Genomic DNA, 14,901 nt, shown 5'->3' on the forward strand with positions numbered 1-14,901 from the left:
GGCTTCACATTTTGAATGGAATGGTCTGACTATTTGCTACATGTTGATATCCACCTCATGTTGGAATTGCTATGTAGATTAGATAATTACTGTGTTAAGAATACAGTGCATATCTACAGTACAGTCATTTTCCAGTCAGCGAACCATGCCTACTATGGAAAACATTTGGTTAAAGGGAATGTTCCACATTTGAATACATTGAGAAAAGCATCAGGTATGATGGGAAAAGCTTACTTGTGACTATTGGTAAGCTTTCAAGGTTCAAAAACGACCCTCAATAGCAAAATCTCAAAGTTTGAAAAATGCGCCCCATTACACTATTGTTCGATGGCATTATGGAGTGGTTTTGTGACGACAGCAATATCTGGCAGCATCTGGCAGCCAGACCTAAAGAATACCTCGAAAAGCACCAAAGCTGACGCCAACAGGTCATTCTCGTCGAGGGCGCAGCGTTGGGTGGCCGATTAGTGAATGGCTTGTTTGTGAATTTTTTGTCTTGTCTCCCAGTAAACATTTCACACTTTTGCGGGCGTATAACTCAGGAGCCAGAGGGTTTGGGTCTTAGGAGGGGCATGGCCGTGAACTGCATGAAAAGGTCCTCAAAATGTCTATTTCAGTTCAAAACCCGAAGTAAAAGGGAACGTTCCCTTTAAAGCACACCTGAGGGACCACTTCAACAAATTTGATCCAATTAATCAACAGTATGGGACAAAGAAGTTCACTTTTATGTCTTGTGGCATCACATTTTGTCTTATGGAAAAACTCGATGGACTGAAACAGAAAATGGCTAAATCTGGCTGCAAATAATGTGTTCAAAGCAGGCAATGTAGGCAATTACTCGCTCCACAGAAGACTTACTAGCTTTTTAAGGGCTGACTTCAATTTGCTCCCCTACACAAAAAGTCAGTACCTTTCGCATAACTTACTGACAGACGGGGTCATCGAACTCGCCCCCAAAATATGAATGTTAATTATGCCCACCAGGCTAAATGATTAAAATGCGAAACAAGTGAGAGGCCTGCATGATAAACGGTGTCAGAGGTCGGAATTTCGTTATCAAACACTTCCGTATTAGCTGCGTCAGGTCTGTCCAAAAGCCGTGTACGGCAGGATAATGTAACATGGTGAGGGAGCGAAACTGGAATGGCTTATAATTATCATTATCGGGCGTAGCCAAGAGCTCCCCTCCCCCTAAAAAACCGGCTGAGGGTTTAACAGGGCAAAAATGGCGGTAAGAATACGTTATGTGCTTCAAATTGTCTCCTTCATGCCCTGTGAGTTATTTACTCTCGGGTGCACATCAAACACGTTTGGCGGCTGGCCAATTAGTCCCATTTATGTATAAAATACGTGCAAGTTTGCAACTGGAACATTTTGCAGAGAAATTGGTCAACATTTTAAGCCATAGATGGCATCTTCAAAGGCAATTAGAAAGAAAGGAAAAATGAAGTTGTGTTACACTCGTATGATACGAATAAAAATAACACTAATTAAATAAGAATTAAGACTAACAGCTTTGTGGTGTAATTTTCTAATCAGCTGATTTGACTAGAAACCCGTGATGGCAAGTGGGCAAACCGTGATATTCAGCTTTTAAATTTCATTTAGGAGACACTCCTTAATTTTCCATTCCTGCATTTCGGAGGTGGTGCAACTTAGTGGTGGAGCATACACAGACCTTGCGCATACATAAACATGGCTCAAATGTAATTGAGGCAGGATATAGCGATAGGTGTCCAGGTTCTGTAAAGCCTTGTTTATGCCTGATGGTTCCGTCAAGGTTTTGGATGCCATCTTAAAACCTCGGAAACGGAAAGATTGGTTTGGTATGTGCGGTTAGACAATATTAAATTGCTATTCTGAAACTGCTTACGGATAGTACGTATGTTTGGTATGCTTCTGCTATTCGCTTCAATAAAGGCGTGTTGCCGAAATACCGACGAATCTGTATCCCCACTCTAATGTTGTTTTTTCTCCGAGGAATAATGCTATAACTACTGTCTTATCTATGGGAACGAATTTTCTTGAAACCTTAGCTGGCTTTGACTGATATAAATGACTATGGAACTGATTGATGCACACCCACAGGCACACATCCACAAACCTCACGACACATAGCACGGTGTGAACTTCACATGGCGACTTTCCACCGACATACGCCATCCCAAAGGAACCATTTCTACATTGGTATTGATAAGACGCCGGTGCATACCCGGACGTGCAACAGACGTCTGGACAGGAAGGATGCTGAGAGCCTGCCAACGAAGGACCAGTTATTGGGAATGCGTCGGGCACAGCCGGCTGGCACTAGCTGACGTGCCGCCCCGTTCATTGGCAGTCGTGTGGCCGCTCAAGGCTCAGAAAGTGAAGCCTCCGGCGCCGCTCGGCGGCGTTTATTTGGTCCGCCAGTGGCCAGCCACGCGGCCGGCACCACCACCGTGGAAACGTGACCCACTTCGGAGCAAAGCAGGGGGGATGGGGACAGAGGTCTGACCGACCCCCCCCCCCCCACGGCCGCCGCGCTGGTCTTGATTTCTTGCCGATACCCGACGGACCCTGTTAAGAGCTTACCGGCGCGCGGCTGTCAGGCCTGCCCCCGACCGTGCCCCGCACCACAGCCACACGCAGACTGCAGCCGGGCGGCTCTCTCCGCGTGCGGGGCACGCTCCGCCCTCTGCCCCGCGCCACTTAAGTTCGGAGCCCCGGAGGATCATGTCCGCGGCACCGCATGCAGGCCGGGGCGTTGCGCAGTTCGCGGCTGGCAGCGTCCGGCCGCGGTCAGCGCGGGGGTGGGACCACTGCTGGCTCCTCGCGGAGCGGGAGGGAGGCCAGAGTACAGCAGCACGCGGACGCGACACAACCAAGAGCCGGTCGACCGGCAGACAGACAAGACCAGCATGGAACAATGACGATTAGAGAACCAGCGCTCTCCAAATGGTCTGCCGCGGTCCCAGGGCTGGACACGGAACAGCTACTGCGGACCGGTGCGGGGGGAACCGGGCGGGGCTGTACGCGGAAGGGGCACTGTATACAGTGAGGTGTGCAGCGCGCGTGACAGACTCCCACACGCGTGACGCGCACATGCGTGTTCTAATTAAATTATGCTAATGGACCCAAAGCTTAAACATCCATTTCGAGATCTCATTCGCGGCCAAACACAAAGCTATGAACAGGAATGAATCGACTCAAACCTCACTCGTAGCCCGCGAATCATAACTCCACTAATGACCCACAGCGATCCACACAATCTGTGGGTTCACTCATTCCCAACAAAGACGCGATTCACGACTCGTGATCCAACGTGCAGACACGCATATATTTTCATGTATGCATCTCCATACCATCCGCACCAATCGAAGTGTAGGAGATAGTGGGCTCCTAATAAACCGCTTTTACATATTTCGGGGTAACTATGGGCGCTCACTCCCATTACATGCATGAACGTTGACTGGAGGCTCATATAAACCCAACAGAAAGCCCAATAGATATTCCAAAAGAACGCCACTGTATTTCGGATCCCACTGCCCTGTTCAGCGTTTCGTGTAAGATTAACTAGGAGCCGACACAGATAGGGGACTTAAACGAAACACCAGTCCCTGATTAGGATGGAATGTTCCAACCAAATCCCCGAGAGGACGCCTCTGCGAATGTTCCGCCCCAGCATTGTACATGCGGCGGGTATCCTCTGCATGGCCTACCGAGAGCGAGGTGTCAGGGCAAGCAGACAATGCAAGCGAAACCATTATGGCCCAACTGTGCTGCAACATCCTTTCAGACTTCATGCACGAGCAGAACAGAACGAAAAGAAAAACAAAAGACAGCACCTGATGTAACAGTGGAAATACATGGCAAGAGGGCAAGGGAGTCTTGCGCACAGTGCTGCCTCAATACGTGCGCACACAGCGCCCTCTAAAACATAATAAATGGAAACATTGTAAGGGCGGTGCGAAGCCCCAGACGCTGAACAATAGAATCACTTCACGTGATGTCATGTACTTGATATAAATGATCGGAACATTGAACAATTTCGGCTGGGCCAGGCCGGCCAGGCCCAGCCGTGACACCTTACAGGAGCTAATATCCTCGCAGCTTGCTGTTCAATGCAACTTTCGGAAACCAAAAACGCAATTGTTCGAAAGTTAAGCCGTACAATTTGTAGGATTTTGTACTGGATCTTATTTGATGAAGGACAATTTTCATAGAGCATTCTAATTTGAACAAAATAACATTTACGCTCTGTCAACACGGACAATTGTAAGAACTGTTCACCGCGTATCAGCTGAGCCAAAGGTTCCCAACTCGCCTGGGGAGATAACAAGATACGAGACTAATAAATTTGGACTGAGAAAAGGATGGCCAATGGTCATAGCAAAAGCGTGTATGGAGAGAGAAGGTGGAGTGCGGAAAAGTGCGTGGAAAGTGTGGTTTGGGGGCGTCTTTGATGGCTACCGGCAGATCTCCGGGAGCCCAACAGATAAAGACGTGAAGCAAACAGCACACCGGCCAATGCACCGTCCGCAAATCACTAGGCCATCCCAGAAAATGCTTTTTGCAAAACATTAGGTTCTAGACTGCATGACATGACTACAGACTCGCCAATTTCGCCTGCTGACGTTCTCAGAACCTGGGCTAGTTTAATGAAACAACGATGGAATGCGCCATATCTATGAATCATTTACGATATAGATAAGATATTAGGGCTTGCCCCCGGCTCCCATGCATACACGACACAGCCAAGAAATGCGTACGTTTGCCTTTCGCCACATGATTCCATTCCCCAGATATACATACGGCCTGCCAATTTTCCAGCAGCATTGTCCGCATAACGAGCGCGGAGGCTACGTCGGTGGAGCTCTACATGCTAAGTCCTCATTAAAAGAAGGCTTTCCAGCGCATTGATCAGTCCACTGAGGAGCCGAGTACACAGGCTGATGCTCGCCATGAAGAGAACGAATGTTAAAAAACTATTAAGATGTATTTTGTCAACGTCATTTTCGGCATATTACATCGAATAAAGATAAAATGACGTTCACGTCTGTACACTTTTGGAGACATCATTATCTCAGTTAGCAGCATTGGCAAAATAACGTTTAAATTTATAAAATAATGACCAACACCCTACTTAACTATCACTACATTTATTCATGAATCTCACCAGCACAGGTTTCCGAGATGTCTGGTCCCATTACCCTAGCCTTTGGCATGATCAAAATGATAATTGCTGATAACCGCATCGCCACGCTCATCACGCGTCGCCTATGGTACCTTAGTGGCTGTATTCAGTCACGTTCAAAATATTACACATCGCGCAGTGCAAATTTCATTTTTTATGGTGATAAGATCAGATAGTCACGAAGCCGCAGTACAGCTTCTCCGAATTAGTCTTTACTGCGTACTCGTACTGAACTGCACACGTCAGTGTAAGTCGTCCTGCTATTTTCGTCCGAGCCATTTATGTATTGCACGCCTTCACAGGATCACTGGATATTATTGCAGAACGTATTTGTTGCGTTGCTATTTGCGCTTACTTCATATCATGCCGTGCGTTTGCTGATGCCAATGGTGTCAGCACTTTAATCATACAGCAGGCGACACCGCATTTTAATGCGTAATTTGATTGACAACTGCGTACATGGTTTTTGCAACCATTCCATCAGAAGACCAAAACCTATGCGTTACAAGGTCCTGTACTATACATGACAGGGTGCAAAAATATTCAAATTGTTGGATATTCTGTTCTTCATCCTCATATGAATGTATATGATATAAAAAATTCATTCAGATCATATTTCACATAAACACGACCTATGAACTTAAAATTGTAGTCATTTGAATTATTGTTCGTCATTGGCTTCATATCTAAAACAGCAGACCTTTGATTCGACGCCTGGCTCATGATTGAACACATAATTGACCCACTGGAATCGATTTCCCTCGCAACTCGTAAGGCAACCTTTGATTCATAAGACACCTCTTGATTCGGCTCAAGGCGGCCACAAGTATGGTGCAACATGCCCTAAGCCGCACCAATGGCACACTCACGTGAAACTGCATCGCGATATCATATAGCCAACAATCAAGTACGAACACCGTCAATACTTGTGGAATAAGCAGTTCTAACGAAATGAATACAAAACACTGTACGGTTAGAGTACTCCTTTGAGAACCAAAGCTCAGATTATCGGACCCGCAAGTAGAAAATATATCTTGTACCTCGGTCAGGAAATCCTGCTTACCCTACCTAGCAGAAGCACAGCTAGGGCGCATTAAAAAAACCGCGTTCCGCGCGCTACTTTCATGCTGCCCCGTCATTCTGCTGTCACGTGTCATGCGCGTTCCCATTGCACCGATATCGGCCGGTGGCATGCGTCGCCAGTCGGCGGGGCCGCCGCGGCAGACTCACCTTCTTGATCTCCTCCACATACTCGAGCATGGCCTCCTCTGGCGGCATGTCGCCCAGGCTCTTCCAGGCACCCCACTTGGCCTTGCCCACCAGATCCCAGAAGGAGGGCGCCGGCTGCGTACAAGGTCCCTCCGTCGCCTGCTTGAAGAAGCCGTACAGCTTCAGCTTCATGTCGTTCGAAGGCTGGAACGGACCTGCCGAACACGCAGCGGGGCGCCTTGAGCCGGGCCGGACGAGACGGGTGGCGGGGGTAGGACTGTAGTCGCACGCCTTTCCGTCCACGTACAGCCCAGCCCTGACCAGGAGCGGACCATGCTCTGCGGATGCGGCCAATCAGCTGCGCTACGATATGCGCGCGGATAGGTCTAACGCCGTGCTCTATAGCGCACCGACAACGTCCGTAATGAATACTTAGCAATTACACTCTCGTCCATGCATGTGAATGCACAGGACCCCTCCTGGTCAGGCCGGGTTACTGGGACCAACCACGAGGTTCGGTTACCGTTTTTGGGCAGGCCCCTGATCAGGTGCACGGCCGCGTCGAACTGCTTCTGCGGGCAGGCGCCGGCCATGGTGCTGCGTCGGAAAGCGCGGTACCTGCAACAGAGCGGGAGTGCGCCAGGAGCCAAAGTCGGCGCACTGCGACCGGACGCCGTGCCAAGGTCACAGCCGATCACCGGCCAGACGGCACTCACACCGCGCAACACTCCTGACGCAGCAGAAGTCACATGGGAGAGAGACGCCGCTCGGGGCGCGTCTCTTTATCAGCGTAATCGGACAGACGTGGCCACGGCTGCGTCGATAGCCAGCACACGACTGAGGCACGCTGGCTGCCGATGACGGGACCTGACGGATCGCAACTTGGGGGCCGGCTGATGTAAAGCAAGTGTAAGCATGAGCCCACAGTACTTTGCCGTGCAGCCCTAAGGATACTCGCCTACCCACCCCGGACAAGTAGGCGAGTGTGGACGAGGAGGCGAGTGTGGCGTCTCTCGACCCCGGCGTCAGATTCCGACAGTTAACGGTGCTAAGCATAGCGCAAATATCAGTACAAGTGTCATCGGACTGATACATGCTACAACCGCAGCAGTTTCCACACGATGATGAAGCAATCATGCGATTCCGGCATTATGTCTTTTTATCTTTTTTTCGAGGCATAGTGATATGACCATCTATCTCAACAGAAGGTCATTCTGACAACGATTTACCAGTCGTTTTCAAAGGAACGCTTCAACGCACATAGCTGAACGGCCAACTATCCGCAGCTAGTCATTCAACAATATCACTGAATTAGACTGCCTGTATGCGTCATGTACGCCTAAATACAAAGAGCAGCACAAGGAAATCCGGCAAAATTTCAGTCCCGAGAGCAGGCTGTATCTTTTTGCACTACACGAAAAGATACGCGGAAAACAAGTGATATTCGTGTTTTAAGTGCAAGTGAACCCTAAGGTTGCGACTTCATTATTCATGGCATCATCCAGCACACCAAACAGCATAACAGCCCGACGCTAACACACCCAAGTATGAATCCCACAGCAGCCTATAAAACATTCCAGACCCACACTGCACCTGTTATAATTGACATAAACGCTTCATATCAGCGAGAAAGGCCATGGGTTTCTCTTTTTTGGAGGATATCGTTAATTCAGAATTATAATACTGACCGTTACCGACCTTCGATACACCAGGAGGCGCTGGTTACAGGATATGATCAAGCAAACACTGATCAGACTGTGAATACTCCACATTTCCAGCTGTGCTCATCCTCACAGGTGATCATGACGATGGTGACTCACCTGTGACCATGAGCAAAACTTGAAACATCGAGTATTAACAATATAACCAATGTTTGCTTGAAAGCATCCTTCAAACAGTACCTCATCGCACACTGAAGGTCAATTGCTATCAGGATAAGACCTTTGGATTCACGAAACACATTGCAAGAGCGCACAAAGATAACCATTTCACAGAAATTGTGCCGGAGGCAATGAAGAATACCAACTCGCGACGCGTCTCACAGTAACGACGGCTGCGTCGTCAGACAAAAAAACAAACACGCACAGCGTACCCCATGATGGTGTGCCACACGCGCACAGCGTACCCCATGATGGTGTGCCACACGCGCACAGCGTACCCCACGATGGTGTGCCACACGCGCACAGCGTACCCCATGATGGTGTGCCACACGCGCACAGCGTACCCCATGATGGTGTGCCACACGCGCACAGCGTACCCCACGATGGTGTGCCATACGCGCAGGACACAGACAAAATGAAAACACCATACAAACATATACAATGGCACATACCCGCGCCCAAATCTACAGATGTATGTCAAATGCATCATATGGCTCACAGACGTAAGAAACCGCTTCCGACCGCTGACAATCTTGCTAGGCACCGTACTACTCAAGCCGACTTGCAAACAGCAGCTGATGCTAAATATTGCGAGGATCTGTTGGTTCTAGTGCGAGACTTTAAGAACAACCCGAAAAAATGTTGGCCCTTCGTTAAATCCTTAATGTCATAAGGGCATATATCTCCCGTTCCCGAGTGCCATGACAATGTGTGTAAGGGTGATGAGGAGCGTGCCAACTGTCTGAATATGTGTTTTGCCCATAAGTTCTGCGACCCAAACGTTCCTACATTGCCTGGCCCTCCTTTGCTCGATGCGCCTGGATTAGACAGCTTTACCGTACCACATGGCCGTATATCCCACCTGTTTGCGATCTCAGCGCTCCCAGGGCCCGCGGCCCCGACAGGCTCAGTGTCCGGATTCTCAGGGAGTATGCCGAGGAGCTAGCTGTTCGGTTAGAAATAATATGCAAGCTTTCCCTAAACTCTGGCGTCTTCCCCGCCATGTGGAAATAAGGGAACGTGATACCGGTGAACAAGAAGCGGCCCAAAAAGGTGCCTGAAAATTACAGGTCAGTGTCTTTGCTTCCTATCTGCTCAAAAATATTGGAAAACATTGTGTACGAAAGCCTCTTACAGGTTCGTTTGCCTGCCCTGCCTTAGGTCCTAGCACAGATTCCTTCCAAAGGGCTCCTGCATAAAACAACCTTTCATGTCTCCTTGAGCACTGCTGGACATCTATCTCAAAAGGCCAACAAACAGATACAATTTACACCGATTACTCTTCAGCATTCACCAGCGTCCATCATCTTCTTCTGCTACACAAGCTTCGCTATTCTTTTTGCATCACTGGCCGCATGCACAGCTGGCTGGAGTCGTGCGTGAGCAATCGTTCACCATGCGTAGTGCTGAACGGCACGCAGTCTGAGTGGACTTCAGTGCGATCTGGTGTCCCGGAAGGCAGCATCCTGGGACCGTTGCTTTTTGTCTGCTTTCTGGCCAATGTTCCTAACGAAACGGAGGGTGAGTGTCTTATGCACGCTGATGATGTGAGAATTTATCACCGAATCGACAACGTAGCAAATCGTCTCACACCTCAGGCGGATTTGGATCGCTTTTGTGAATGGTCCAAAAACTGTGGACTGAAACTGAACCCAGCTAAGTGCAATACCATCTCATTCACCCTTCGCACGTCACCTGTTCCCTATTCATACGCACTGGACAGGTACCGTTTGGATAGCTGCCAGCAGATTCGCGATCTTTGCGTCTTCCTGGACACTAAACTCAATTTTCCCAATCACATAGATTCAACTGTCTCCAAAGCAAACAGGATGCTGAGCTTTCTCATGCGAAGCGTGCAAATTCCGTCGAGTCCACGTCAAGCGCGGTTCAATCACAAGGCTCTGCTTTGTGCCTTCGACGCTCATGTGAGACCATTGATATTGTACGGTACCGTTATTTGGTGCGGTTTCCGTTTCCCATCTCGCCCGCTTCGAAACGCAGCACCGGTTTCTCAAGTGGCTGGGTTCGAGTAGCCCGGTGTCCTCCACTGGATTACGAGCATTTTTTCGCTTGCTTCAAAACACCATCATCAAGGCACGCTTCACTCAGTCTGACGTCTTATTTTTATAAAACGTATATCATTACAGGCTTGACTGCGCCCACCTGACATCACTGTTCGGTCTGGCTTTACACCCGTCCGGCGTCCTCGGCATACCGGCCTTTTCCATGAGTCATTTGCAAGGGTATACACTGCTAAAAATGGATTTGTAGCACAGATACCCATTGTCTGCAATCATTGTTTACAACATTCTTCCACAACTGGCTTTTTCCACCCAACAAAATAATTCCGATCTGATCTGTTTAGGTTCACTGGCACACGTGAAACCTTCTCTTGATGACCGTTGTGTGTAGCGTGCGTGCGTGCATGCGTACGTACGTGCGTGCGTGCGTGCGTGCGTGCGTGCGTGCGTGCGTGCGTGCGTGCGTGCGTGCGTGTGTGTGTGTGTGTGTGTTTGTGTTACGCTGGTTTTTGTGTGTGCATGTATCATATACTTATTGTTTCTAAACTGGACTGCTTTCATATTTGGGCTTTTGCCTGTGGAATAAGTGTCCCCTAAATAAACAAATAAACAATCATCCTCAAGAAACAACGAGACTTTGTAATTTAGTACCAGACGTTTTTTAAAGGTACATGCAGCCAAGGTCCTTAAAACAAGCAAGGAATGTGCCCTGCTTGAAATACTTAAATTGGAAGCCAAAACCAGAGTGCCATATGTAAACAAATGTTTTCGCATGGGGAGGGGTCAGGTGTTGCATGACAATTTGATTTACCCGAATCTGCTGAATGTGACCATGCATGTCCTGAAATGTGGAGCCTGTAAGATGCATGTATCTCAAACACATTCCACAGTTCCAAACTTGCTCAGACATATTCACACATGCATCTCACATAGGTTCCACATGTCCAAACTTCCATAATCGCATTCACACGTGAATCTTACATAAGTGCCACACTTCAGAACTTGCACATTCACATTCAGCAGGATTTGGGTCAATCTATCCAGACCGGAAAGTGTTTAACAAAATCTGACTGCTTCCACACACAAAAACATTCATTTGCATGTAGCCTTCCAGTTATGGCATCCAACTTTGGAGTTCCTTTGGCGTGACACATTCTGAGATTGGGTTGAGAAACTGTAATTTTATATGATGTTGTGATAAATGAAATACATCTGTATATTTGGGGTGGGTCATGTGCAATTGCATGTGCTTGTGTGGAATTTCCACTTTGTGTTGTTGTGCATGTGTCAAGCCACCATGGTGTACACTGTACATGATTATCTTTGCCTGACAATGCAGCTGTTAGCTGTGTAAACTGCAGCTATTAGCAGAAACATATCACAAGTTCATATCAGAAAAGGAAGTGGATCAGCATATGCCAATATGTGGCATATATGTATATGGGTCTGTATATGTAAATGCAAATGTGAATGCATCTCTCTGGGCCTGCACCCAGTCAAATGCATGTCCACGCATGTGGCATGCATGCATGTGTGCATGTGTGCATGTGTACATGTGTGCATGCATGCATGTGTGCACATGGGTTACATCTGTGCTGTATGCACCTACATAACCTTAAAATACAACCAGAATTGACCACACAGTCAAAACTACAGCTGTGTTTAGTGAGACAAAAAGCTAGCATCTCATACAAATAAAAACAAACACTTATTTGAATGAGTTACAGAAAATATGATACACCAGTCGGGATGTACAATCTCAGATATTCAAACATTGTTAGGCATGTGCACAATCAAGTTCTTTGACACTGAGCTGCAGCTTATCTAATAAGCATATTTACCTTTCTAGAACAACAATATCACAATCAGAAAGACTCTCAGTTCCCTGCTCCACAACATGATGAGCCTTCCAGGGTTCCATTGATAACACGCTTAAACTGTTTTGCTGGCAACCTGGCAACAGACAACAAAGGAGATGAACTTATGCAGAAAGTGACAGGAAGGTAGGTAAACCTCAAGAAAATTGTCATCAGAAAATGATGTGCTGGTGCACTTGTGATGGCTGCTACCCATGTTCAGATGCACATTGTATAAAGCTGAAATACCATGAATATCATGTTGTTTGGACATCTTTACAAGATTCTTAAATTCTCAATGCATTCTGAATATCTTGAATCAATTCAGAAGTCAGTAGCACAGTCAATCAGAGCAACCTTGATAAACCGATCACAAAATTAAAAAAATAAAACCCATAGACTAGCAGCAGCATTGCACACCACCTCATGACCACACCACAAAAATACAAAGTATGGACATGCCAGGCATAATGTTGGAATTAAGCACACCACATGCACATGCATGCCATAAATCCAAGTGTTTAACACAGTCAAGGCAATCATTTGAGTGGATGGAGAGAACTGAAATTCTAGGGCATTAGAATGATATAATGGTAATTGCACAAACAATTAAATCAAGTGTCATTCTCTGCCAAAAAGTGACCCAAAATTAAGCACCATTCAGTGTAAAATGGACTTGGCACACATCTACAAGTTTCCATTAATGGTATTACTGATATGCATGTCACTATAAGGTCTCATGCAAGTAACTGGATTTTTCATGTGGAAGAGCGCAAAAGGAAAACATAAAAAATCTTCTAATTTTCTACACCACACTGATCCACTAAAAATAATCTGACATCTGCAAACTCGATGACATTATCCTTCATGACAAAACTTTATGATCTCACACCAGACAGTTGTCAGGCTCGATCACTGAGACTGAGACACTGAGAGAGAGACTAGCCTTCAAGCATTTAGCCACCATTGCATTCTATTTGAATTTCTTTTAAGTTAAGATACTCTAATCAAACCAATATGCCTTGCCTGGTAGGTTTGTGACATGCTGTGAATAACTTACTGTTCAATTAGAATGGTTATGTCAAACATTGCAAAAAGGACACCATACAGCCAGCAAAGAATTGTTGAGGCTGCAACAATATCATAAGTAAGAACCCTTGCAAATGTAGCATGTTGGTGATGATCTCAATAATGACCTGTTAATCTCAACAGCCAGGCTGTAAAAGGCACAAATGTATTAAACATGCTCAGCCTAAAAGTAAACTCATGATAATAAGTTCAGTGCATGTATGCTGAAAATTTGAGCATGTTGAATTTGGTGCACAGTTGTTGCTAATTCCAGTGCACTAACAGGCAATATTTCACAGAATAATAATGTTGCAAAGGCTATTTCCAGTAAGAATGCCCCAAGATGTATGTCAAGCAATGCCATCAGATAATTTAGCACATTTTGGACCACCCAGAGAATGGTGCACATGTACCATATTCAGTGCACCCACATTCTGTATGCATGTAGCAGTAATGAATTTTTGGCAGGCTGGCACAGAGGTTCTGGTACATCCAGACTCATTATACCTGCCTTCCAAGAGCAGTTTGTTTGTATTGCTCCAAATGAAAGAAGCTTAAAAAACATGGTTTTAAGCACATGAAAACTTTCCAATTAAAACAGCAAACTCATATTACAACATATGAAAGTTATGCTTTGAGTTTCATAGCCCCTCACTTGTACCGATTCACAATACCACACAGAACACACTTGTTCTGTCTTTGAAACACACTGAGCAACTTGACGCTTGCCTGCCAACGTTCAAGCAGGGTCCGTCGGAATCCGATTAAAAACCAGCCCAGCAGGTTTTTGTTTCCGGACTGGTAGTCAACCAGTTATCACCAACTGTGGGACACCATACATGGACAAACAGAACTAGCATGACACTAAACAAACCGAAATTAGAATGCATACCCACAAGACAAAAACAAAGACCATATCGCTCGGAAACTCACCAGCAGAAGGAGCGTAACCACCAACAGCGTATCAGACAGTAACTAGTTTCGGGCCTGAGGACAGGTACATTCCCCTGCCAGGATGTAAACAAACAACGCAGTGAGATGGTTTTGGCGCAGTAATGACAAAATATTTTGCACCAAACATGTCATTATTTTACTGCTTCAGCCACAGACTGCTTAGAACAAGTCCGCAATTATTTTTTTTCAAAAGAAGAGCAATCTGAAATCCAAAGAGCGGTTTTCCAGCTACAAAATTAACTGTCAACTAAGTTATTACGAGATAGCGTTTTTTACGCCGGCACGGCTGCAGAGCTCTTTTAGCGGCAGCGATTCTCAGCGGCACTGAGAGATTCGAAACGTCCGAACGGCTGGTTAAGAACCACGCCACCCGGGTGGTAAGGGGGGAGGAGCTCTGAGATTTCAAAAGCTAAGTGAGCTAGAAACACCGTGTACACGACGAAAAAGCTAGCACATCACCTCCTAGTATGAAATTTTGTGGTCCTGGGATTGACCTCCGGATCGAATAGTCAAACAAGGTCAAACTTTAGATCGGTGTCCGAATTTTCCTCGAATCTCCTTATGCCACCACCTTTAACCTAGATATCTTTTTAAGCCAAAGGTCACTGGTGTTCAGTTCAGGTTTGTGACCTTTTTGGACCTTGAGAAGGTCAGGGTGACAATAACCTCAACCCTTATTTAAAGTTTTTAGCTTCAACAAGAGGCAACTTTCACGATAAACAGCATGGTTTTAGAAAGAA

The 14,901-nt window shown here is 46.6% G+C and overlaps 1 protein-coding gene across 1 annotated transcript; it reads right to left on the reverse strand.

Moving 5' to 3' along the window:
- Positions 1 to 2,710: 2,710 nt before the first annotated feature.
- LOC119109424 (acyl-CoA-binding domain-containing protein 5) lies at positions 2,711 to 14,209 on the reverse strand. Its single transcript, XM_037233038.1, has 4 exons — positions 14,141 to 14,209; positions 6,906 to 7,000; positions 6,404 to 6,597; positions 2,711 to 2,758 (listed from the first exon to the last, which is right to left on the reverse strand). The coding sequence occupies exons 2-4, from the start codon at positions 6,973 to 6,975 to the stop codon at positions 2,711 to 2,713; spliced, it is 312 nt and encodes a 103-aa protein (XP_037088933.1). The 5' UTR covers positions 6,976 to 7,000; positions 14,141 to 14,209.
- Between the last annotated feature and the right edge of the window lie 692 nt (positions 14,210 to 14,901).

The sequence above is a fragment of the Pollicipes pollicipes genome, unplaced genomic scaffold, assembly GCF_011947565.3.
Source record: "Pollicipes pollicipes isolate AB1234 unplaced genomic scaffold, Ppol_2.1 Scaffold_7231;HRSCAF=8579_pilon_pilon_pilon, whole genome shotgun sequence".
Taxonomy (NCBI): domain Eukaryota; kingdom Metazoa; phylum Arthropoda; class Thecostraca; order Pollicipedomorpha; family Pollicipedidae; genus Pollicipes; species Pollicipes pollicipes.